Source organism: Malaclemys terrapin, chromosome 1 (assembly GCF_027887155.1).
Source record: "Malaclemys terrapin pileata isolate rMalTer1 chromosome 1, rMalTer1.hap1, whole genome shotgun sequence".
Classification (NCBI taxonomy): Eukaryota; Metazoa; Chordata; order Testudines; family Emydidae; genus Malaclemys; species Malaclemys terrapin.
This window is the reverse complement of record NC_071505.1, coordinates 331,032,012-331,058,378: the sequence shown is the minus strand read 5'-3', so window position 1 is coordinate 331,058,378 and position 26,367 is coordinate 331,032,012. Positions and strand designations below refer to the sequence as shown.

Below are 26,367 nucleotides of genomic sequence, written 5' to 3'. Positions count from 1 at the left end.
AACTACCATGCATTACCTGGAATTGTGTGCAAAGCTTTCCTACACGCCAATGTTAATTGTCAAGGTTATACAGAATGTGCACACATACATGCCCACAGGGAATAGCAGGTAACATACACACAATGTGTCTTATGAAAATTTACTCTTGCTGGTAGAAAAATTAGTTGAAGCAGGCCAAAGCTCACAAAATGAAGAATGAGATAAGATGTTGAGTGATTTCATCCTGTTAAAGAAAAACCAGGAAACAACACTGTTCCAATGCCTATATTTTCATTAATCCAAAAGCATTTAAGTAAAGTATTCTAATGCCTGGGCAGAAACCAATTTTTTTTCTCAAATCCAAATGGGAGTTTAGCACTCAGGGCTCATTTGGAAAGGTAACGTGTGTATTTTTCAGATCATTTTATGTCTACAAAATCTGGAATTGAAATGTGACCTCAGTTAGCTCACCATTTTACTAAATCTAACATCTTTATGTACAGAGATTAAAAAAAATACACCCCTTCCTTGAAGTTTCTAGTGCTCTACTGATACCTACAATTACAACAGTGATCTTATATATCAATTACATGTTTCACCATTATTTGCAAAATCCTAGAACACTCTTAAGTAATAGGCAAAGAAACATGAAAGGCTGGGGCAAGCCAAGAAATATTTAAATATGCTAATACCAGGTTGCTAAACATCCGAGGTCTGAATATTCTTGAAGGAAAATGGTTTAATCTGTTGAATTGACTTGTGGAATGTTGTTGGCTACCCATAAGGAAAGCCAAATTTTACGTACACAGGTTTACAACATAATCTGCATCAGAAAAGACCTCTGTCTAATGGATCATCTAGACCACACCATGCAGCGTGACAGGATAATTTTACTATTCTTAAACCAAATCTGAGAGAGATCAGTCGATTCTAATCTTCATTAGCTTCAGTCAAAGTGGTTCAACAGAGTCCCATGCATTTTTTTCCATTTCTTAACTATTCTAGGAGGGTGGTGAAGCACTGGAATGGGTTACCTAGGGAAGTGGTGGAATCTCCATCCTTAGAGGTTTTTATGGCCTAGCTTGACAAAACCCTGGCTGGGATGATTTAGTTGGGACTGGTTCTGCTTTGAGCTGGGGGTTGGACTAGATGACCTTCTGACGTCTCTTCCAACCCTAATCTTCTGTGATTCAGTTAAACATTTTGTTAATATTCAACCAAAATTCTCTGCTGCACTCTTAAGCCTGTACCTTTGAGGTTTGTATTCCTTGCCTAATCTGCATCCTTGTTTTCTGTGGTTATAGGCCACCCTGTCTACTTTCAGCCTTCTCTCTCTAGAGAAGATGCCCAACTCAAGCTTTTCTCACAGATCTTAGTTTAAAATATTTTAAATAATTTTATTGCTCTTTTCTGCACTATTTCAAATTCGTCCATTTTAAAATTCTGTGCTCAAAACCAAATGTCTCTCACACGGGGATATTTGGCACCAAGAAAGTGGTTGACAACTAGTTGGAAGATTCCTCCCAGCTGTGGATGAAGTAGTTTTGCAATCTCTGGATTGTTGGATGCACTGAACAAAGTATTACAGTACTGACTCATACAATTTGTCATACTAAATTATTTTACCAATAGCTCCCTTTCATCCTAAAGCACTTTATAGAACCCCCAAACCATTCAGTATGATCTGCATCCCTCTAGTTCAGTGGTTCTCAAACTGAGTCGTGAATTTTAATGGTGCCACCAGGGCTGGCGTTAGACTTGCTGGGGCCTGGGGCCGAAGCAGAAGCCCGAGCCCCACTGCCCAGGGCTGAGGTTACAGACCCCCGCCTGGGGCTGAAGCCCTTGGATTTCTCCTTTGGCTCCCTGCCCTGGGTTGCGTGGCTCAGGCTGTCTCAGGCTTTGGTCCCCTCTCCGGGGGACCAGAAGGCATTGTCAGAAGGGGATTGTGGTGGAATGAACTATGAGAACCCCTGCTCTAGTTTGCACCTGTGTTTGTTTGATCCTTCCCTATCATACAGCACTTACATTTGTCCTTGCTTAATTCATCTTAAAGATTTCAGAGAGTTTCCCTATTTTAGCAATAATAGTCTACACTATGGAGAATATCACTGATGGGAGAGTGGCTATACAGCAATTAGAAGCATGATCCAATTTAGAGTTCTTACCTCCCCATGTACCTCCTACTTGTGGCCCAGTGGATATAGGATGTACAGATGGATGAAAGGTTGGCTGCAAATCAAGTAGATCATTTGGCAGATTTGATGTGCTACAGAGACAAATTAGGACAACTGTTTGAACTGTATCAAATAGTTTTCAATACAAGGCAGCATTTTCAACTATTATGAACAGATTCACTAAACATTAAGGGGACATAACTATAGCAGTTTGTTTTTAATTTCATGGGGAATATCTTTGGATTGTAAGCATAGCAAGCTCAATTCTCTGCCATGCTAAAGCCCCTCTGTGCCAATCCATCAGCACATAGCAACCATAAGCCTGGTGGGTATAGCCTACTGATTTCTCACACTCTCCTCAGACCCTGATGTCCAAGTAGTGGCCAGAGCATGTCTGCACTTCAATGATGCACAAAAGTGACCTCATAGGGGCTACTGGTAGCAAGTGGCAGCTCTAAACTGTGCCAGGAAATCCAACTTTGACATAGAACTTGTCCCAGACTGGAACTACAAATGGCTCCTCTGACCACTCCTCAGCTACACCATCATTTATTGAGTACAGCTGAGAATTTGGCTCAATGACTATAATGCTGATAAACTTTTTTAAAGCTTTTGAAGTTTTTTAAACACTGGCCAGAGCTGTACTGTCATCAGTGATACTGATGCATAAAAAAGGGTAAATTTAATTACCTCTCCATTGGAAACAGATTCAAACCCCAAGAAGTGTCAAGCCACAAAACTCATTGTGGGGAAGAGGAAATATTTCCTTGGTTAATACATGGAAATGGGGAGAAGGGCACACAAGTCATTATAGCAATTGTATTTAAGATGTCAAGTATCTTTCAAACAATGGAAAGGAAAAAACATTTTAATGAGCCCTCTTAAGTTCATAAGATTTTACAGTTATAATACATTTCTTCAAAACGCTGGAGTAGTGTGTCCATCCAGGTCCTAATCATATTTTTACATATAGTACATCAAGAGTTAAAGTCTCCTTTAATCACAAGCAATATAGGAGACAGAATAATAAATATTTTTAAACCCAGTGCACAAAATCACTTAAATCCAAGTTATGTTGGCAATACTTTTTAAGTGAAAAGGTTAATCTAACTTTTGTACTGGTGCCCATCACTGTAGTATCTGATGACTTCTCAGAATAAGTAGATTAGGACAGCAGGGGTCCTTAATTGAAATTCAGGGAAGCTTCTGCTCTAATCCAAATTCTACTCTCAGAATTCTACCTGGGTAATTTTTTGAAGTGAGAGGGAGAAGAGGAATTCTATTCTTTCTATCTAAAGATTATGGGAGAAAAGTGACAAATATAGACAATGCATAACATCTAGTAAACCATAGAAATAAATTCCTTTCTATGCTCTTTTGCCTGGATTTCAGTTAAAGTAATATGCATTAAGTATGTGATGAGTCAGAAGAAGAGATTCTTTACCTGCACACTAATTTGCGTTTTGAGATGCTTTGTCCCTGTGGGTGTTCCATCGTAGGATGCGTGCGCACCAGTGTGCTCTCAACTGGAGATTGCAAAGGAGCGCCCATGGGACTGAGCAGAGCAGTTCCTCATGCTCCCATATGAAGTCAAATAGGGAAGTGTGGACCCCGCCACCACTCAGTTCTTTCTCAAGCCCAAAGCAAGAGGGCAAGAGGTGGAGACCATAGGGACAAAATAGCTCAAAGAACTCAAGTCACTCTCCCTTGAGTTTATGTCTCTATGGGCGCTCCATTGTAGGAGACCCCCAATAGTAACTTAATGTGGAGGTGGGCGCTAAGGATGCAAGCGCAAAACAGTTCAGAGGACTGCATCATCAACTGTTGTTTCAGTTCTAGAAGCAGGTAAGACAGCATAATGCTTGGGAAACATAAGGATGGAGGACCAAGTTGCAGACCTGCAAATATCTGCTACGGAGAGCTTTTCGAAAGGGCTGTAGACATGGACTACGTGCTAGTGAAGTGTGCTGTCACTCAGAGTTGTATTCCAGCAGTCTCATAGCATGTTAAGATGCAACTTGAGACTCACTTCACACAGTCTGTGTGAAAATTGGTTGTCCCTTCATCCTCTCCGCAAAAGATAGAGATAGTCTGGGAGTGCCACTGAAAGTCTTAGACCTGTAAAGGTGGAAGGCGAGATGTCCTCCTGACATCTAGTTAGTGTATATAGGCTAGTTTCCTCCCGGAGGCATGAGGCATTGGATAGAATACTGGTAGATGGGTTTCCTGATTAATATGGTATTCCAAAGAGACCTTAGGGAGAAAACCAGGATGGAGATGTAGGGTAACTTTACCTCTGCAGAAAGTAGTGAATGGTGGTTCTGTCAGGAGAGCACCGATTTCTCCCATTCATCTAGTCTAAGTGATGGTTAATAAGGAATGAAGTCTGAGGGAGAGGAGGAGGAGGAGAGAGCAGATAGCCATCGGTTTGAAGGAGGGTTTCCACAGGGCATCAAGAACCAAATTTAGATGCCATTGGGGGGCTGGGTTTCAAACAGGAAGAAATAAGTGTTGAGAGCCCTTAAGGAATCTGGTCATGGGAGGAACTGAGTGGAAGGAAGAGGATTCAAGGTCCCTAAGTTCTATGACAGTAGATCCCTCCTGAGGGGAAGGCGGAGAGGCACTGAAGAGAGGTGAAGGAGGTTTGAGTATCACACCTATCTTGGCCAGGACTGTGCTATGAGGATAACCCTCACTCCTTCCTATTGCAGTTTGAACAAGATCTGGAGAATTAGAGGTAGAGGCAGGTAAGCATATTGCAGGGTATGGGGCCACGGTGTTCTCAGGGCATATCCCAGCAGTATCCTCCTTTGGAGCAGAAAAGGTGACATTTTGTGTTGATTGGAGTAGCAAATAAGCCTTCTTCTAGGAGACCCCAGGTTTGGCAGATGCTGTGGAAGACAGTTGCTGAGTTCCCTTTCGTGGTCCTGATGGAAGTTCCTGCTCAAGGAATCTGCAATCATATTCTGGAGACCTGATAGATAGACTGCAAGTGTTTTCCATGTAGTACAAGTACATGTAGGCCATAATATAACCTTATTGACTGGTAGAGACATCTTTCCTTGGGGGGTGAGAGGGGTGATATTTAAAATATCCACCAGGGAGTGTTGAGAATCCTGACCTCTTCTAACAGGATCTGGAGGGATTCCACCTTGTGTTTCATTAGGTCCTGGAAGGCCCTAAAGTCACCAGCATAAAAGAACAGTGGTGGTATTACCACCATGGAGGAAGAGGACTTGGCTGATGGGGGTGAGATTTCCTCAATCTGTGACGTCCGTTCATCTTGCGTCTCTCAGTACCAAGGGAGCAGACTGTGCTGGAGGATAGTCTGTCAGACAATGATGTGGTACTGGCACGTGTTGAGTTTTCTTTTTGGCTGGTACCCTTTAAAACTGCTCATGAAAGTGTCCCCAGGAGTTCCAGTACGCCCATTGAGCAGGGAAATGTCCCCAAGTGTATTTACAACTGCCAGGTCTAGAATGTCTTATACTGAAAAGTTCTCTTCAGTATAAGAACTTAGAGGAGTATGCTGGTACAGTATCAAAGAGCCCTGTACAGATACTTCAGAGTCAGAAACAATATCCTCCTCCAGGCTGAAGAGGGGGCTTCTAGCATTGGTGTTAGTACCAAGGGTAGGGGTTCTGATCCTGGTCAGATGAAGAGGGGTTCAGGCTGCAGATGTCAGAGCAGTACCGGGGGGGTGAGGGGGACTGACTCTTGTGGAGTTCCTTAAGAGAGGAGACTCCGGTTCCTCCAATATAACACAGTCTCCTGGGAAGAGAAATCTAGAATGCTGGAGGACTATGGTAGCCTGATGCAGCTGGTACTGGGGCCTGGAACAGGGATCAGTACCAATCAGCAGATGGCCTCTCGGGTACCATATACAGTGACACCAGCCTGAGTGCTCTCTTTGGCTCCGAGATGAGGATGACATCAGGGTTCATGTAGAAATGCTGTGTGCATCTTGGTGCCTAGATGTGTCAGGAGGTATTGAGGTAGGTACTTTGTGCTACCTGGTAGATATCTGATCCTAGCTACTTAGGCAGTACTGATGCCTTGGTATCAATTTCAGCAAGGTCTCTCGGGAATCAGATTTATGAGGCAACCGACCCCTTTTCTTTGATTGCCTGACAGAAAAAAGAGAAAGAAGCCTCTCTTCCAAGTCTATCTGTGGAATGGTTGTTTGGGCTCCTACAGTCACTGGAGTGGCCTGACATGTTGAAACTGATTTATGGAGGAGAAGGGGAAGCAGACCCACACTGGAGCTAGGGAGCACAACATCAGGAGGAGCTTCAACCTAGCACATCTATCCTTTCAAAACCTGTCTTTGAATCCCGTGCAGACCTTGCACTTCGACAGCACATGGGTGTCTCCAAGACACCAGACACAGCTGGAATGCTTATTGCTATGGGGAGAAGACCTGAGACAGCTCTGGACAGGGCTTGAACCCTGGTGTCTTCACAGCATAACCCTGAAGATCAGAGTACTAAAGCAAAGGTTCAGCAAAATAAATGTGGCGGGAACCCCCTTTTTAAAGTACAACTGTGCTGAAATACCAGAGAACAACAAATGAACTAAATAACTAAAACAAAAAAGAAGGGAATAATAAGACATGCACAGCAAGTGAAAGGCAGGAAGCTGTGAAAACAGCAGACGCTGAATGTTCTGTTTCAAGCCGCAGGTGGGTGAGAAGGAACTGAGTGATGGCAGGTCCACACCTCTCTCTAGGCCCTGGTATGGGAGCACGAGGGTGTGGGCCTGCAGACACTGCTTTGCAATTTCTGATCAAGAGCACACAGGCACATGAGCGTCCTATGGTGGAGCATCCACAGCAGGGACATATACTCAAAAAAGAATACAGCATTTCTAGATGCTGTTCATCTGGATCTGAAAGCACTGCAACCTGTATTACAGCTTGTATAGAATGATAAAAGTATACTTTAGTGATATAAATGTCCAGATAAACAAAACTTATAGTTTTCGGATAATATGCTTGTTTTTTTAATTAATCTAACTTCCTATGAACTGGCTCATTTATAGTTACTGCCCAACTTTAATGGGATACCGTAAGTTACATCAGTATGTTCTCTTCAACGCACTCTGAAGTGCAGCATTAGTAGGTCCGGTAGATCAGCAGGAATAGACCTATGTTGCCCACTAAGAGACTCAAAATCTAAGTGCCCAAAGATATGCACCATTCCTATCTGAAGGCAGACATGCCTTTGGCCATAACTGAAGATATTAATTAGAAAATTCTTTAGGATCCTTTTTCAGCCTATCAATACACTGGCACTGGCTCTGCTGGGATCCACTCTACTACTCTCGCTTAACCAGAAAAAAAGGAAACGAGAGAACATTAAGAAAAAAAGGAAAGTAAAATCTCAAGGTATGTTCTTGAAATACTTTATCTCAGCAATGAGAGAGAGGGTCAGCAGAATTGTATTTTGTAACATGTATTTTGAAAAAAACTAAAGTAGGCTAGAATAGATTAAAACACTTATGAACTTTTCATCTGCAAATGATGTCTGTCTATAATGTAACTTTTCTGGCTGTTAAAGTAGCTTTGCCAAAGCTTGGGTTTTAGATAACTATTGGTGTGACTAACAAATGTTTTTGGATATCCAACAAATAAAATTACATCTGATCATTTTAAATGCTTTGTCCTTTATCAAGGAAGAAACTCAAATGCCATATACTCTTCTGTTTTTACCCTCATGACTTCCGGTTACTAACACCAACTGCTCATTTCTGTAATTCTGAATGTGTTTTTTGATTCAGATAAATGGTTGGTGTCCTATAAATCATTTCCTATATTTGTCGTCTAGTGGGAAATAAACCCCACCAGAGTGCAAACAGTTTTTGAAGAACAGCAAAGAGAAGAGAGGAAATGTGCACGTTCCCCTGTGAATTTCACAGCAATGGTTAAACATTCTTTGGGTTCAAATCCTGACCAAGTCCCTGCACAATATGGCACTATTTTGTATGACTAAGGGCATGTCTACACTACAAACTTAAGCTGACCTATGTTAGGTCGACTTACAGCCACCACAGTAATTACTGCAGTGATTCATGTCCACAATACCCTCCTTCTGACAGTTATGCACATCCTCACCAGGAGTGCTTCCACAGACTTCAAAGGGGCGGGGGCGGATCTGAAAGCCCAGGCTCTCAGCTCCATGCACAGCTCCCCAGAGGGAGCACGGCTGCCCCACACCCTTGGTTCTCGGTTCCTTGCCAGGAACCTGGGCAGGAGCCTGGCTGGGAGCAGGGAGCCCAGACAGTAGTCCAGCAGGGATCCCAGGGGGCAGCCCATTTGGGAGCAGGGAGCCAGAGGCAGCCTGGCTGGGAGCAGGGAACCGGGGCAGCATGTCGGCTGGGAGCCTGGAGCCCCAGGTGAGGGTGGGGTGCAGCTGGGCTCTAGCTGGAGCCCCGTGGTGACAGCCCGACTGATCAGCCTTCTTGACAAGAATGACAGCCAACAACCAAAGTAAGTAACCAGCAGTGTCTATATGGACACTGAATCACCCTAAGCCCTACGACTCTTGTGGAGGTGGAGTTATTATATCGATGTAATAGGGCACTTACATCGGCGGGAGCAATGTGGTAGTTTGTACACGGACATAATTAGGTTGACATAAGCTACCTTATGTCCATCTAACTTTGTAGTGTAAACCAGGCCTAATAGTATTTTTATAAACTAAGCCCAGAATGGAACAGCAGGAACCATTGGTATGGGAGACCAGGACAAGCATTAAGTAATTCTCTGTGACAGAATTTGCATAGCTCCTTTACCCTAATGGCACTCACCCCTTCATTCAAACTCCTGCCCTCAAATTCTCTTCTGAAACACCCACTAACAGTCACCCACATTAGTAACCCATTTCAAAAATACAGATGAGAGATTAATTAAGCACCATCCTCTGGACCATCAGTGAGAATTTATATCTGAACTTTGCCAATCTATTTAGTAAGGTCCTTGAGGGCAGGGAGTACATGTGCTGAGCATAACTGGCATTTAGATTAACAAGAAGAATCACAAGGGTCATTAAACAGCTTGTTATCAAATTAATCTGAAGAGGGAGGAAAAAGTATTTCTACGTCATGCTTATATGAATGGGATGTTCTTATTGAAATACCTATCAAAAATCACTTATGGATGGATTCTAGATAAGAGTAAATTTTTCCAAACACACAATGGCAGTGCAGCTGGATGAATTCAGCTGGAGCTAACTAATAACTGAAACATACCTGTTCGAAGAGCTAGGGGTGGAAAAAATATCAATGGCGGGGGTGGTCATTATGCTTCCCGCTGCAGTAGACACGGGAGAGGCTGCTGTCGTTAAAGAGGTATGAGGTTTCTTTGCAAGTTCTTTTAGACGTTGTTCCTGTTGGGAAAGTGAGCTGGCATAAGAAATCCAGAAACAAGATTTGTTTATATGGCTTCTGAAGAAAGTAAAACAAAACTCTAAAGAATTCTCTTTACTTATTTCATACAATAAGATGGCAGTCAAGTATGAATGTCTATTTCCATACAGAAAGAAAAGCCAGTACATTTGCAGGATTAAAAGATGTTACATGCCTGTTTTAGAAACTGAATAACTGATAATGGGAAAACTCTCCACAACTTTTATGACATATTATAAGAAACTACAACGAGATGCATTCGCACAGTACGTGTGATTACAAAAGTGACCTTAACTTTTCTGTAAACAGGAAAACACCTACCTTTAAAGCTTTTAAACGAGCTTGCTCTTCCTCTAATGCAGCTTGTTTTTCCCTTTCATCCACTTTGGTGAGAGACAGGCCAGTGCTTGCAAGGGAAGAGACTGCATTGGAAAGTGTGGTAGCCCTGATAATTGAACAGGGGGGAAAAAAAACTGGTTGTTCATATATGTGTCACATGATGGGACCAGCTGATACGAAAATGCTTTGCTTGTCTTTTCTCAGTTCCTTTATAGAATTTGTAATCTTAACCTGTATGACACACAAATCTGAGATGATATATAAAGTGTTACTTTAAAAAAATGAAATTACGTTAATAAATTATTGCAGTGCAAAATTTAAGTGCCTATACTGCAAAATAGGAATGTTTAGAAATGGTGCTATCTACTCTCTTGTACATTGGCTCTGTGATCACTCCCCTTAGATATGCCCCTTCCAAGCTGCCTCATATAAATTCATGTTGTAGATTTTTTCTGTTCCTCTGTTAATTTATGAAAATTCAACTTAAAATGAGAGATTTGTACGTTTTGTGGAGGAATAGAAAGTTCTGGTAAGTTATCTACTATTTTCAAATACAGTTAAATTAAGCAAGTTATCTGGCTCAATTATGAGACTATGTGCTTGATACAATGCATTACATTCCCAGGTAAAAGAGTTTTCACAGATTCCAAGGCCAAAAAGGACCATTGTGATCATCTAGGGTAACCTCCTGTTTAACACAAGCCATAGAAGTTCACCAAAATGATTTCTAGAGCATGTTTTAGAAAAACGTCCAATCTTGATTTTAAAATTATCAGTGATAGAGAATCCACTATGACCCTTGGTAAATTGTTCCAATAGCCAATTCCCCTCACCATTAAATAGGTGTACCGTATTTCCAGTATGAATTTGTCTAGCTTCAACTTCCAGCCACTGGACCACGTTTCACCTTTCTCTGATATACTGAAGAGCCAATTATTAAATATCCATTACCCATGTAGATACTTAAATGCTATAATCAAGTCACCTGTAAACGTTCATGTTGTTAAGCTAAATAGATTGAGCTCTGAGTCTCTCACTATAAGGCAGGTTTTCTAATTCTTTAATCAATCCCGTGGTTCTTTCAAATTTGTGATCACATTTTAAAGACATAATGGGAAAATAAACAGTTAGAAAAAAATTTAGTTTGACAAATCTGGTTTTACTTTTAAGATAGACCAGCGGTTCTCAAACCGTGCATCAGGACCCCAAAGTGGGTCTCGACACCGTTTTAGGGGCCAACGCCCGAAGGATTCAGCCCTGAGCAGCAGGACTCAGGTTACAGGCCCTTTGGCTGGGGCTGAAGCCTTTGGGCTTTGGCTTTGACCCCTACCCAGGTCAGTGGGGCTCGGGCTTTGGCTCCCCCACCTGGGGCAGTGGGAATCAGACGGACTCAGGCTTTTGTCCCCCGTCTTGGGGTCGTTTAGTAATTTTTGTTGTCAGAAGGGTGTCGCAGTGCAATGAAGTTTGAGATCCCCTGAGAGGAACAAAAAATGTTATTTTAAATACTCCAGTAAAAAATTAACCAGTTAGATTTTATTTTACATTATTGTAATTTTGACAGTACAGGAAGAGGACAAAATCATTGAAAACTAGCACTAGCCTACTAAAATTTAGTTTTAAAAGTTACAGTCTTATATTTTAAGGTCAATATAAACATGTTACATGGAAGTGAAATTTTTAAGTTTGTTTTTCTTAAATTTTAGTAGCAACACAACAAAGAGCAGCTGACTGTCATGATTTTATCGCCAGGGAAATTCCCAAAGAACCTCCAATTCCCTAGACTATTTTGCATTTTAACAAATGTTACAAAAGCAGTGGGGCCATTCATCAACATTGCCGCCACCACTTTTTATGCCATTCAGTGCCTGATCACACATGTATTTCGACTCTTTATTTCAGTATTTTTCTGAGAAACAAAAGGACAACTTGAGATATTAAAAGACGTAATGAAGAGCATGGATATGTGTTGAGTATTTTACAGAAATACCAACACTGATTTATAAGAACAATCTAATTAATAGTATGGAAAATTAAAGATTTCCAAGCAGCAAGCAAAGGCACCAAAAGTTACAGAGTCTCAAGGTGAAGTCTGAAAGTTCTACCATTATGAAGGCTTCTGCCATTATGTGAATTGTTCTCAGTTCTGTCTACTCTAGTTGCACTACATTTAGGCCTGGTCTACAATACAAAGTTAGGTCGAACTAAGCCTACTTGTGCATTTGTCTACACTTAATTTGTCTCCCACTGATGAAAGTGCCCCATTATGCCAATGTAATTACACGAGCTCCCTGAGCGGCATTAAGCCACGCTTGATGTTCAGAAGTCAACGCAGCGCAGGTGTAGACACTGCATTACTTATGTCAACCCTAGAAGTTCTCCAGCAGCTATCTCACAATGCTAAACACTGACCGCTCTGGCCACAATTGTGAACTCCACTACCCAGGGGTCACGTACACCTCCAGCTCCCCCTCAAAACCCTATTAAAACCCCTGCAATTTTTTGAAATGCCTTTTCCTGGTTGCACAGGATGGTGAGCACACCTCTATCTGCTTTCCATTATTGTGCGAAACTGCCTGGCTGACCATGCTGGCTACATACTCCAAATGCACTCCTGCCTAGAGTAGACAGGAGATAATGGATCTCTTGGGCCTGTATGGAGAATAGGCTGTGCAAGCATAGCTCAGAACAAGCTGTAGAAATGCTGACATCAATGAGCAGATTGCTTAGGGGATGAAGGAGAAGGGGTACAAGGACCAGCAGCAGTGCACTAGAAGAGGTAGTGGTAGAAGTAGTGGTATAACAAAAAGGCAGAGTTGCTATCTGCTTTTCATTCCCATCTAGAGTTAGGCGGGGCAGTTTGTTTATGTACACAAGAATGACCCTTGAATCTTCCTGAGAGATGTTGATGAAACTTCCACAGAAGTACACTGCAATCCTCTCTCAAAGCTTTTCTAGGGATGGCAGCCTTATTTCTTCCCCCACGGAAGGACGCTTTCCCTCAGCGATTACTGCAATGGGCCCGCAGAAGTTAACAGGCTACTGGCATAAGAGCTCATCTGATAATCCTTGTGTCTGGCTGTTCAAATTCAGCAAACAGCCATTCCATTCCACCCTCCACCCCTTTGGCAAATTTTCTCCCAGGGCTTCACAGATATTACGCAGGACACAACAGTCAACTATAACCAACGGGATATTTTTCCCACAGATCCAGTCTAATGAGTAAACAATGCCAACGACACTTCAGTCTATCAAAAGCATATTCAACTATCATTGTGCACCTGCTGAGTCTGCAGTTGAATCTTTCCTTGCTGTTGTCAAGGTGGCTGGTGTATGGCTTCATGAGCCAGGGGAGTTAAGGGGTCAGCTGAGGAGTTAAGAAGGAAAGAAGCAGACGCAGGGATCCAAGTATGCACACAGACAAGCAATATAGTAACTGTAGCAGCTGTCTGCTGATGTAACTTGAATTGGCAAAACTTTGTAGTGTAGACATGGCCTGAGACTGGAAAGCTTTACGTTGTTTAACCAACAAATACTATGCTGTCAACAGCACCAAATTCATCAACTGTTTCAGTGCTGCAACAGCAACATAATGTTCATTTCAACACAACCCATACAGACTATTTCAAAGTAAGGAACCTAACATTTGATTCTTAACACAACTGTATAAGAGGACAAAGGCACATATACCTGCTTGCAGCTGTGGAGTCTTTGATTTTCTTTCCTTCTAAAGAGGCTAAATGTTGTTCCAAAGCATCAAGAAGACTGCTTGGTGCCTGCAAAAGGGCAGTGAGGGCATAGATATGAAAAATCCAAGACAAAACCAGGCACCAGCTAAAAAAAATAAAAAAGAAAGGTATGATCCTGTCACCACAGTGCCAGAGAATGCAACTGAGGGTAACCGGACATTGTCTACAGCTCAAAATATTGACACCACAGTATTTTGACACTAAGAACATAACTTGGGCAAAGTATTTTATATTATCAGGTGGTACAATATCATCCACTACCATGCCAGTTCTATTACTCATGATTAGGGCCCTACCAAATTCACAGTCCATTTTGGTCAATTTCATGGTCATAGGATTTTAAAATCATAATTTAATGAGTTCAGATATTTAAATCTGAAATTTCATGGTGTTGTAACTGAAGGGGTCCTGACCTAAAAGGGGGTAGTGGGGGCATTGCAAGGTTATTGTAGATGGGGTCACGGTATTGCCACCCTTACCTCTCCGCTGCTGCTGGCAACAGCACTGCCTTCAGATTTGGGCAGCCAGAGAGCAGCATTTGCTGGCTGGGAGCCCAGCTCTGAAGGCAGCGCCACCACCAGCAGCAGCATAGAAGGACGGACGGCATGGTATGGTATTGCCACCCTTACATGCTGCCTGCAGAGCTGGGCCCTCGGCCAGCCGCCGCCAATCTCCAGCCGCCCAGCTCTGCGGGCAGCACAGAAGTAAGGATGGCAGGGCCACAACCCCCCTACTATAACCTTGCAAACCCCGCCCCGTGACCCTCTTTTGGGTTGAGACCCCCTGTTTGAGAAATACTGGTCTCCCCTGTGAAATCTGTATAGTATAGGGTAATAGCACACACAAGATCAGATTTCATGGTGGAGACCAGATTTTATGGTCCGTGAAACATTTTTCACGGCCGTGAATTTGGTAGGGCCCTTCTCATGATGGTGCCTATCAAAAAAGCAATCCATGAAAATGTTGGAAAATAAACACTAAGAAAAGGCATAAAGAAAACAGACAACTGAAATGAGTAGTCTATGTTCCAACTGAGATTAAAAAGGAAGCTGTACCCATCTGAGGCAATACACATACACAAACTGAAAGTCTTTACAAGTAACCAACTGATACTTTGAAGCCTTCTGCTTAGAGTAGCCACCTTGCTAAGGGATCTCATTTGTGAAAGCTGCATTACGTAAGTCTCTACTACAAACAGATCAGTTTCCATCATACTTTAAAAATGGTTTCAAACTTAGGAATTTCATGTTTCTTCAAATATTTGATTTTAAATTCTCTATTTTCTGCTCTCAAAATGATATTAATTTGACAACTGTAATATATTAATTACAACTGTAATTAGTTTGCATTTTCACACATTAGGATCCTGAAATTTGTGAGTGAAAGACTTTCTGGTTAGAGTTCAATTTGGTCACGACTCATCTCAGAATTTAAGAATATGGTGCTAATGTATGCAAGAAAACCAATACATGACTCCACATTTTTCTGAACACGCAACCCAAGAAAGAAAGAAACATGTATTCACATATGTATAACAGTTTATGTACCTGAGAAAGATCTGGTATGTCTCCTCTGTCGATTCCAACTTGCTGTAACAAAACAGATTTATGAGCTTTAGAACTAACTAGTGTTTATTTAAAGATTACATTGCTAAAAAGGAGAAACTACGTTAACGTGCTCTCATGCAAGGAAAGCAAAAATCCTCTGTACTCTTTAGTTTACATAATTTGAGCTCTACATTTTTAGATTAAAACAGATGTAAAAAAAATCAAAGGAAATCAAAGTAAAATATATGTATACATTAGGCTGTAGTGAGTTTAAAATGTTACCAAACCTAAGTTTGGAGTGCCCTTCCTGATGGTCCACAGAAGAGATTTTGAGCACTAAGCAGGTGATGGTTTGTGTAGCAAGGGAAATTCATGAGAGCATTTCTCTTACGAAGTAGATTACAGAACGCAAGCATTGAGAACTACTGACACAGTATGTATTTGGAAGTACAAAAATAGTATATTGCATTGATACAGCCTCTTATCCTCCAAGTTCCAAATCCCTCTACAAGCTATAGAACATAGACATCTTAACTGAACAGCAGCCATCCCAGTTGTAAATCATATGGGTTTCACAGTGCAGATTGACACTACACAATTTAGAACCGTCAAGTGAGGATAAGTACCATATCAGACAAACTGCAGGGAGAATTTTAGATAGGCAGAATGTAATTACCCTTTCTGGAATTTGACCAGGACACTTAGATTAGCACTCTACTGCTCAGACTGAAACCTCGTTAGTTCAACAAAGCTTCAGAAGAATGCATGCTGCTACCACTGAATCAACAAGAAAAACCAAGAAAAAACACATTGCATACAACAGAAGTTTTTTAGATGCTGTAAAACTCCTTGTGAAATCCCCTATCATCAACTTCAGCCATTGCTTTCTCATTTAATGTTGATCCTCAAATTCTTTCATCCCTCAAGTTTGACATAGCAGAATTGATGGTGCCAAACAAAAAAGGGCTAGATATTGTGTCTCAGAAAGAAAAAGACCACCACACACACTTTTCTTCTTCTTAAGTTTACCTTTAAAGAAAACTAAGCACAGCTATATTTTGTGTGTGTATACAAGCTAACACGCAATGTCCACAGTGGCCACTAGCCCTTTATACAGTAGGAGATTTATATGTTTATTCTTATATCCTCTTCTCAGCAAAGAAAAGCTACTTCTCAGCAAAGAACTGTTAAAAAATTTATTTCTTTCAATATGCAGACCCTTATTGAGCTTGTCCCCTTGTTATTAAACTCTGATAAAATGCTCCTTGATGGACACTAAATCTGCCAAATTTAGGAAAGGAAACGTAGCTGCTTTATGAGAGTTAAGTATTTTATAAACTGTTTGAGCATGAGGGCAATTTTGGCATAGTGAGGTTTACCTCTGCAACTTTGAGGAACTCTGAGATCCTTGTCATTCTAGTGAGAAACTTCTTATATATGTCAAGGCCTTCTTTGCACTGGTTTTTTTTCATGTCAAAGTATTTTTCTGAAAATGGGAAAGTATTCAAAAGTCACATAAGAAATAAATATACTGTATATATTTTAAACAGAGAGCATGTACAAGTAACTATAATGCAAGACAAGTTACTTCACTCATCACTATAAAAAAAGTATCTGCAGCCTTGTTTCTTCACTTTTCCACGTTAACGGTGGAGGCCACTATGATACTGCATGAGAGATGGAAAAGCAGGCAAGATTAATATTGGAGTCAATGCTTATGCTGGCCAAGGTAAAGACAAAAATTAATGATTTTTGTACATTTTCCCTTCTCCAGCACTTGATGTTTTTGGTTCAGTCTCCATGTTTAACATGGTCAGAGATTTTAGTGTATATATCTGTATCTGGAAATCAAGTAAGGAAACCCCAATGCCAAGCCACAAGGTTATCTGACAAACATAAAAAGTTGGTCAAATAGGTGGAGTTACTAGTAGGCTGTTTACAGAGGTAGCTGTAACAATGATCACAAATTAACTTCCTCCCACCAGTTAAAAAATACCAAAGTGGGTGTGACTGAATTGAAGCTGCTCTGTAATTTCTGAATACTGTATGTTGACCTGGTTATTGGGGATTTTTTTCTCCGCAAACACTTGTGGGTTGCTAGGGACAATGCTTGAACTGTTAGCTTTGAAGATTTTACCTACTTCCTAGCCAACTTGAGAAACCAGTTTTGTACCAGAAAGGCCAAAGCCCAGGAACACAGAAGAAAAGGAAAAAAAAAAACATGCCCATTTAAAAAGGCTTGTTCCCTCACGAGAAAACAGAGTTTGGGGGAGCCAGAATGAGCCAAACATGCTGGGGTGCCTGAAGAAATTCGAAAGAACAGGAGTACTTGTGGCACCTTAGAGACTAACAAATTTATTTGCGCACGAGCTTTCGTGGGCTACAGCCCGCTTCTTCGGATGCATAGAATGGAACACACGGAAAGAAGATATTTATACATACAGAGAACATGAAAAGGTGGACGTAGCCATAAGAAGTTAGGTATGCCTAGTTTACTACCAGGAATAAGCTGCTAAAATAAGTCATTCCTTTTAACTTAAATTTTAATATTACTTACAGGTTTAAGTTTCTCTGTCCCTCCAGCATTGTGGCACATTAAAAGATATAAGTAATTCAGCCTTTAAGGCATACTCTGTGTGTAGGGCCCTACCAAATTCACGGTCCATTATGGTCAATTTCATGGTGATAGGGTTTTAAAAATCATAAGTTTCATGGTTTCAGCTATTTAAATCTGAAATTTCACGGTGTTGTAATTGTAGGGATCCTGACCCAAAAAGGAGTTGTATGGTGGTTGCAAGGTTTTTTTTGGGTGGGGGAGGGGTGTTTGCGGTACTGCCAGCACCGCAGAAGTGGGGGTATCTTCAGAGCTGCTGGCTGGGAGCCCAGCTCTGAAGTCAGAGCCACCACCAGCAGCAGTGCAGAAGTAAGGATGGCATGGTATGGTATTGCGACTCTTACTTTTGTGCTGCTGCTAGCAGGGTGCTACCTTCAGAGCTAGGTGCCTGGCCAGCAGCTACTGCTCTCTGGCCGCCCAGCTCTGGAGACAGCGCAACGCAGAAGTAATGGTGGCAATACCGTGACCCCCCTGCAACTCCCTTTCAGGTCAGAACCCCCAATTTGAGAAACGCTGGTCTCCCCCCATGAAATCTGTATAGTATAGGGTAAAAGCACACAAAAAAACAGATTTCACGGGGGAGACCAGATTTCATGGCCTGTGATGCATTTTTCATGGCCGTGAATTTGGTAGGGCCCTATCTATGTGATAGATCATGCTATCGTTTAGAGCAGGTACTCATTTCACAGGGATAAGCAACAACATAAAAACCTTCATAGCCAGCCAAATATAATACATACAAAAAATTATAAACACTGTTAGAATTAAGTTTTAACTATGGAAGTTAAACTCTCTATGCTTCTTTAACAATTCATAGTGGAGAAAAAACTGTCAATTTTGCTATTTGATTTTGAGTCGAGGTTTTCAGTGACAGGCGGAAAACCAGTTCAAGGAAAAATAAATTTTCCATGCCAAAAATTCTTGGACTTTGTTTTTAGGAAATTGCATACTTTGGATTACATGTAAGGAAAGTACTAACAAAGCAAAAGAATCCTTGGCAATAAAGCTGTCCCAAAAAAACTGAAGATTTTCTTAAAACATTCTATCTTCATGTACTGCTTTGTCTTATTCCTTAAAGATCCAAACAGCTATAAACTCTGAAAAAAATTATATATCCTTGCTTATTGAAAACACAAAGAACTAATTCTGCAGAGTAGAGTAATATTTACCCAGAAGGTTAATAATTCCTTCATTATATGCTGCAAAGAGTCTAATGGCATCTTTGAAGAGGAGCATGAAGGCAGCATTTATTACACCATTTGTAAGCTCGTTGCTATTGACCTAGGGAGATTAGAAAAGAAAATTAGCTCATCTGGATTGACATTTTATCAGAAAACTTCCAATTAATAATTAAGTTTCAATATTCTAACCCAAAGACCTGCTTTCCATTAGCAAATGGACTGTTTATAGAACATGGCAGCACTCCAAGTTAAATGGAACCTCTATCAGCATCAAAGATGACAAGTTAAATAATCAAAGAAAAGCAGGTCAGCAAAAATACATGACTAATATATCACAGATTAAGAGGGGCCAAAAGAATAATTAGAATAAGTTTTGTTTATTTAAAAAACTTCTTAAAGGCATGTACTCCTAAATGAACATTAATGAAGTGGTCATCTTATTGGGACATCAGTACTTAAAATTAAGTGTATCAGCTACAAGGCAATGTTCCAGGTGTATTTTGCTCCTCAAATTAACTATATTAGATTGGACACAACATGTTAAAAATATGGAAGGGAATTTTACTTTGTACATATTGCATCACTTGTTTTCATAGCTTGTGAAAAGCTGTGGAGGAAAAGTCCAGCTGTGTTAATTGACAGTGTCTCTGATGTGTGCAGAAATTAAACTTACATTGAAGTCAAGAAGTGCATCCATCTGATTTTGTATAATTGGTACAGTTTTAAGGAGTTTTTCTGTGTTCATTGTTCTCATGACTCCATCAGCCCTATTATGCAAACAAAACAGAAAACAAACCACCAATTGGATTATGAAAGAATATTTTATTAGTTAATATGAAACACTGGAGCATATGAAACAGATCAAAAGAACAGCAATGCCAGAGGCAGCATATTCAGACGACTGAAGTAAGAGGCACGCCTTGTGATACTCAAGTTGTCTGGCCAAAAGAATGGCAATGATTGTCCAGAAGAGCCACATCCAACACTCCTTGGCCAGAAGACAGCACCTGTGACAGGGTCTTCAAGGACTGATCTTTGTTCTCTGAGACCAACAGAAATGGCCATGCTCAAAACTATTACACTACCTCACCCACCTTCTCTCTCTAAGATCTTTTAAAAGCATTCGTAAAATATAGGATAATAAATACACTGTATGTGGAAATCTGCAGTTACAGAAACACTGAACAAGATATTACAATTACATTCGACAAGTTTTTTTTAATAATAAAATTGGATTTTTTTTTTTTTTAAAGAGAATGTCAGTTATCTGGGTCTATTTAACTTTCATTTGGTTGATGTTTTAAACTAGATACCCAGAGAAGACAAATGCTAAAAGAAAAAGAAGGTGCCCTAGGAGCAAATGAACAATAAACAAGAATTATTGATAGTAAACATTTGCTTTCTACACTACACGGACTTAAAAATAACATTCACTTTATGTAAAAAGGCTTGATACCAGAGTCAAAACTTCTACCTCTTATAACCTCTTGCTTGTTCAAACTAAAAATCAGAATCCACTGGACTCTGCAGCACAAAAGGCTGAGGATTATTATAGCTGGAAAAAGCCAAAAATGTCAAGGAACGAACACCATCAATAACTTCCTCCTGTTAACAGAATTCCTTACAATTGAAAATAGTCCTCTTGCCTGGTCAGGTGGTGAAAGAATGGTTAATTACCCTACATTAGATGAGCTTCTTCAAGAGGGGTGTCCACATGAATCACACTCTTGGTGCATGTGTGCCCCAGGCAGACAGATTGGTTTCTTTTCGCTAGTAGTGTGTGTTGGGGCCACAGTTGCACCCTAGCTATTCTTGCCCACCCCAAACACCCCAAGGGCATAAAAGATGGATCAGGACCAATTGTCCCTCAGTTCCTTCACCAATACAGAATCTCAGAGGCGTATGACTTTGCAGTAATGGGGAAGGAGAGCAGGTCATGGAGTCCATGTAGACAACATCTCTAAGAACCACAGTTGCTGCAAGTAACCATTCTCTCCAAGTAATTGTCTATAGGGATTCCACCTTAATACCATTAGATAGAGTGCATGAAGTTTAACATTCCCGGGACTAGTGTATAGTCCAGTATAGCTGAATGGGTGCTGAGAGAAGACCGCTGGTGACAAGATGCCCAAATAGAAAGCCTCTTTCATTTATGAGGCTAATTCAGTCTAGTTGAGGCTTTCCTTTTCAGATCAACATATTCTTTTGGGGGATGTCACTCAGCCATTATCTAGGCTGTCAGATAACAACAATGGGTCCAGCTGTAGAATTTGATGGTTCTGCAAGGCTCTTCTCAAATGAGATGCGTAGTTAAACACCAATGGTGCCAAACACAAGACAGCTTTCTGGCATATCAAAGAACATCTTATTGGCCAGATTAGGTAGCTACCACCGGTTGCCTCAATCCGACGCACAGTCTGATTTCCATTTCATTTTTTTTTTTTCCCCAAAAGACAGTGTTCCCCAAAATTTCTGAAGACAGACACATTACAACTCAACTGCACTGACATTTTTGGTGCATAATGCACAGAGTATATTGATTAATACCAGTGAAAAGATATTCAACTTGGTTATTTGAGAACAGCTTGTTAGTATGTACTGCAAGCCGGATCTTAAAGATAAGAAAAATAAAAACTACAGTTCTTACCCTCTTTTTACTTTGGTGAAGTCAAAAGCCACTTGTCTGTAAGAAACTGCTTTTTCATTCAGATACCTACTATACCGTCTGATAAATGTGGACATGTCATACCCTAAAAGAGAAAAGGTTTCAACAGCTTATCGCTCCTCCAGTCAATTTTTATACAAAGCCAATTATTCTGACTAGGCAATAAGATATACACTTATAGATTGTTTTTGTTTACAAGTTTTCCCTTAATCCACCAATATATAAAAACGGTTACAAAAGACTGGTCTCAATTTTTTTTGACACAAATAAAAATATTGTGGTGTTAAGAGCTATACCAGGGGTAGGCAACCTATGGCACACGTGCCAAAGGCGGCACGCGAGCTGATTTTCAGTGGCACTCACACTGCCCAGGTCCTGGCCACTGGTCCGGGGGAGGAGGGGGGGGGCGCTCTGCATTTTCATTTCATTTTAAATGAAGCTGCTTAAACATTTTAAAAACCTTAAAATGTATTACTGGCACGCGAAATCTTAAATCAGAGTGAATAAATGAAGACTCGGCACAGCACTTCTGAAAGGTTACCAACCCCTGAGCTATACACACCCTGAAAATCTGAATACATGATGTAGCAAATATCTAAAGATGTCACATAACTGTGTAACTTCCTTTACCGTCTGAAGTTAACCATCTCTTGGAAATCAGGGAGCAGATTAAGTATTTTTATATAAATTTGTGGATACTAGCATAGAAAGTGCCTATATATGCTTACTGATTTATTTGTTGTAAGATTTCTTAACTAGCATACGTGTATGTACAAAAGTCTTACGTTTTCAGAGCCAATCTCAAAGTCCATACATACTCTTTTAGAAGTTAATACAGCAAAATGCACTGAACTAAATTGACATTAATAAGTGGGAGTTTGCACATGCAAAGATTGTAGGATTAGACTGACGTATCTTAATTACATCCAAAAATCTTTCCTATGGGTGCAGGCCATGAAATCCTATCCTCTGCTTTATTCCCCAGAGGAAACACGGGAGTTAGGTGGCAAAGGTCTCTTTTCATATTCTATGCCAGTCTACCCTTGAAAATTAAGTCTTAGCTTGACAGGTTTGAGTCATTTACCACAATGAAAACTGCTGTCCAAAGCCATCAGCAAGAGTATATATATTATGCTATAATTATGGCAAAACAAAATTGAAGCAGCTATATAAAGTGCAAAGTTGGAGACAAAACAGCTATTTCAGTACAGGCAAATTAGTAAATTTTTAATAGCAGCTCCATGCATGAACAGAATTACATGCAGCAGTAGGGAAACCTAGTAACAGGGACCAGTAACTGTTTCTTGCCCGATATCTACTCTAAACAAAGAGACATCTGACTGAAACAATTATAGTTTCAAGCAATTGGTCCCTACTACAGCATGTACAGGAGTTCATTTAGTTTTGGCCCTTTTATTTTGTTATACTTCTCCCAGCCTTGCAGAATACATGAAAGTGAGTAGCTCAGGCACAAAGATGTATTTGTCTACCCTTTACCACGACGATGGATAATTTACAAATGTTATTTCCTTGTTAAAAAATTTATTTACCCCTTCCTTGCAAGGAGGCAAGTAGAATTTTGCAAGATGGAATTCAATCATCCTATAATAATTAATAATAATAAGCAGTATAATAACAACAAAAATAAAATAATAATAAAAATAAAAGGAGGACCCCAGTGTGTGAGGTAGTATATGTGAAGTTTTTGGTGTAGAGCAGCGGTTCTCAAACTGTGGGCCAGGACCCCAAAGTGGGTCCCGACCCCCTTATAATGGGGTCGCCAGGGTTGGCTTAGACTTGCTGGGGCCCAGGGCTGAAGCCCGAGTTCCACTGCCTGGGGCCGGGGCCGAAGCCAAAGCCTGCGGGCTTCAGCCCTGGGTGGTGGGGCTCAAGTTGCAGGCTCCCTGCCTGGGGCTTCAGCTTTGGCCCCCTGCCCGAAGCGGTGAGGTTCGGGCTTTGCCCCCCTTCCCACCCGGGCAAGCTCAGGCTTCGGTCCCCTGTCCTGGGGTCGTGAAGTACTTTTTGTTGTCAGAAGGGGATCGCAGTTCAATGCAGTTTGAGAACCCTTGGTGTAGAGAATACAATACAGTCTGATCTGATCAAATCATTATCTTTGGAGCATGACCTGTCTCTTACTATATGCTTGTACAGGGTTTAACACAATGGGATTCCAATCTCAGCTGGACCTCTATGCAACATTAATAATAGTTTTTGAATTGATTTCTTCCCTGGTAGAATTGATTTCTTCCGACCTGGAAACTGAAAATTTTATTTCATATTTATTCATTTAATTAATCCTACATAGGCATGGGGATAGGCTGGATGACCACCAACTTAAATAAAAATTAAGTACTATTGGTCTTCTTGTAACAACCACTACCAGCCAGCATCAAGAACAAATCTCCCCTGCCCCATGACGAAACTGGAATGCATTATGGGAGTTTTAACCTCTCATTTTATCTTGTATTGGCTGTTGTTGGAAACTGGTTCAGAACTATAATAAATAGCATGACTAAAATCAAACTAATATAAGATAAAAATTATATCTATTCTTTCCATGTGGCTCTATTTTCTACAATGCCACAAATGGCTAGTCAGTTGGAAGATTATGAATGACATCCACAGAAGTGTTCTAAAATGAAGAATTTCACTTCTTGGAATGATATGCAATTTTTTAAACCACTGAAGAGAGGCAGTTCATCATAACTTGTGAAAATACAGTATTTATTATTCCCTAAAATACCATGTTAGTTTTTATAATGAAGATACCTTACCTTGCAATCCACTTTTGTCTAGGAAATTGCTCAAATTAAACAGTGTGTTTCTGGAAGCTAGATACTGGATAAAACGCTAGATGGAGAAAAAAGATTTTGAATCAATAAGAAGTTTTTGCTTTGCTGGAATTTTACTTAATTCTGCACTTAAACAATTTAGTTAACTCAGTGCTATCAAACTTTCAAAAAATTTGTAGTTTAACTTGCAAATAACACAAACAACCCATACACTTCTGGGCAAAGCTGTAAGTGGAGGAATACAGGGTTTAACTACTATTTAACTGGTATTGGTGAAGGATTAAAGGACCCTTTGTTCTAAACTAGAATTAGCCACAGGAGGGCAAACTTCTCATACAGACATTAAAATTAGATACAAGGCATTAAAATTTGGCATTACAACTTTTTTCTTCAAACATACTCTATTTGTAGAATCTTTCTGCACAGCTGATAGCAATTTTTGAGCTAAATAAATACAAAGATATACTGAATGCAAATCAATTTCAAGTTAGGATAACTGATGGCATGTAACGATCAGTTTGACAAGTTGCCTTCCAACTTGAGAAATCGTCTGCCTTTACTTACAAAGTAAACCTGGCAATTCTAATGCCAAACCAATTTTATGAGGATTATGAGGCTAACAATATTTCTTATGATGAAACTTTTTGGTAACTAGAAATGACAATTGGAAGAAGATGAAACTCCTAAAAACCAGGATCAAGTGGTCTTTTTAAGACTAGGCTCAGATCAAAACCTCTAAACGAAGGTTGTAGAGCATCCTGCAAGAAACTTGAAAAAACTCAACTTTGGTTTCAAAGTCCTTGTGGTCTGTTCCAATCTAGTGCTGGCTGTAGAACAGTCTTGTGATTCTTTGGTTCATATTGCATTGGTTTCATGAAGTACTTATTTGAGGTCAGATTTTCAAAGACACTGAGCACCTGCAGCTTGCATTCACATTATTTGGAGTTGGGTGCTCTGCACCTCTCAAAATCAGGCTTTTAGTTACTACAAATAGCGATAGTGTACATCACCTGAACTCTTCTGCTTCTCAGTTGCTTTATTTTGTCTCATTCAAAACATTAGCAGAGACTTGTTTTTCATTTAGTTTACTTTTGTAGCAGAGCTCTACACAAGGAATTCTGGTTCATGAGACAAAATCTCCCTACCCCCACGTACACAATGTCAGATGCTCTGACATGTACTGGCGGAGAACTATATATTTTTTTTTTACCAGATCAGATTAGCAGTAGTCACTCTATGAAATGTAAACCTTTCAACTGAAAATGAGTGTCTGTATTTCAAAACAGATTACTTAGACATAAGCATGTTGCTCTGCTCTAGCTGAAAAAAGGGACTCATTTTTCAGTGTGCACATTGTGGTTGGGGCGGGCTAGGGATCATACCTCTGTAGAACTTTTTTTTTTTCATATCTGTTTTATGGTGTATAGCGTGCATCCACAGCCAAAGTCTCTTTCAAAACTTCTTAATCAGTTACCTCTCACACGTGGTGGCTTCCAGAACTGATTGTAGTACAAAGGCTTTCTTCACTTATACTGCCTACATCAACACTTTGGCATTTGTAATCAGGGTATCAGTAGATTACCAGGAAATAATGTCTACCTGTACCAAGAAGTGAGCTAGGGGTTCTTGACAAGCTTTATCTTTAGTTCCCTGTACACTTAGGTTAAATTTAAAATATTTACCTGAATGTTGTTTAATTTAATTACCTTTAAATATAATTATGGGATTTTATTTAAGAGATATTCAGCAGCATGAAGATTTACTATTAATACTACATAAAGATTCTTATTCATATTAAATAAATTCAGGAACCTAAAGGAGAAATGTTATCATCAATTCAGGTTTCATCCTGTCTAGTCTGTATCTCATACTTTAGGAATTGCATGTCTAACCAACACCAGTACTGTATTTGGCCTTCTATACTGA

General features: G+C 40.3%; 1 protein-coding gene across 11 annotated transcripts in view; it reads right to left on the bottom strand.

The window, feature by feature from the left end:
* The window catches only part of PICALM (phosphatidylinositol binding clathrin assembly protein), a 115,303-nt gene that overhangs the window by 45,321 nt on the left and 43,615 nt on the right, over positions 1-26,367 (bottom strand). For all 11 annotated transcript variants that reach the window (XM_054015712.1, XM_054015703.1, XM_054015704.1 and 8 more), the window contains exons 3-12: positions 24,424-24,499; positions 21,632-21,734; positions 19,658-19,751; positions 18,973-19,084; positions 16,569-16,675; positions 15,190-15,231; positions 13,584-13,669; positions 9,879-10,002; positions 9,402-9,538; positions 2,145-2,245 (exon numbers count right to left, since the gene is read on the bottom strand). In XM_054015712.1, the coding sequence (XP_053871687.1) occupies positions 2,145-2,245; positions 9,402-9,538; positions 9,879-10,002; positions 13,584-13,669; positions 15,190-15,231; positions 16,569-16,675; positions 18,973-19,084; positions 19,658-19,751; positions 21,632-21,734; positions 24,424-24,499 (982 nt within the window). The remainder of the gene's footprint in view (positions 1-2,144; positions 2,246-9,401; positions 9,539-9,878; positions 10,003-13,583; positions 13,670-15,189; positions 15,232-16,568; positions 16,676-18,972; positions 19,085-19,657; positions 19,752-21,631; positions 21,735-24,423; positions 24,500-26,367) is intronic.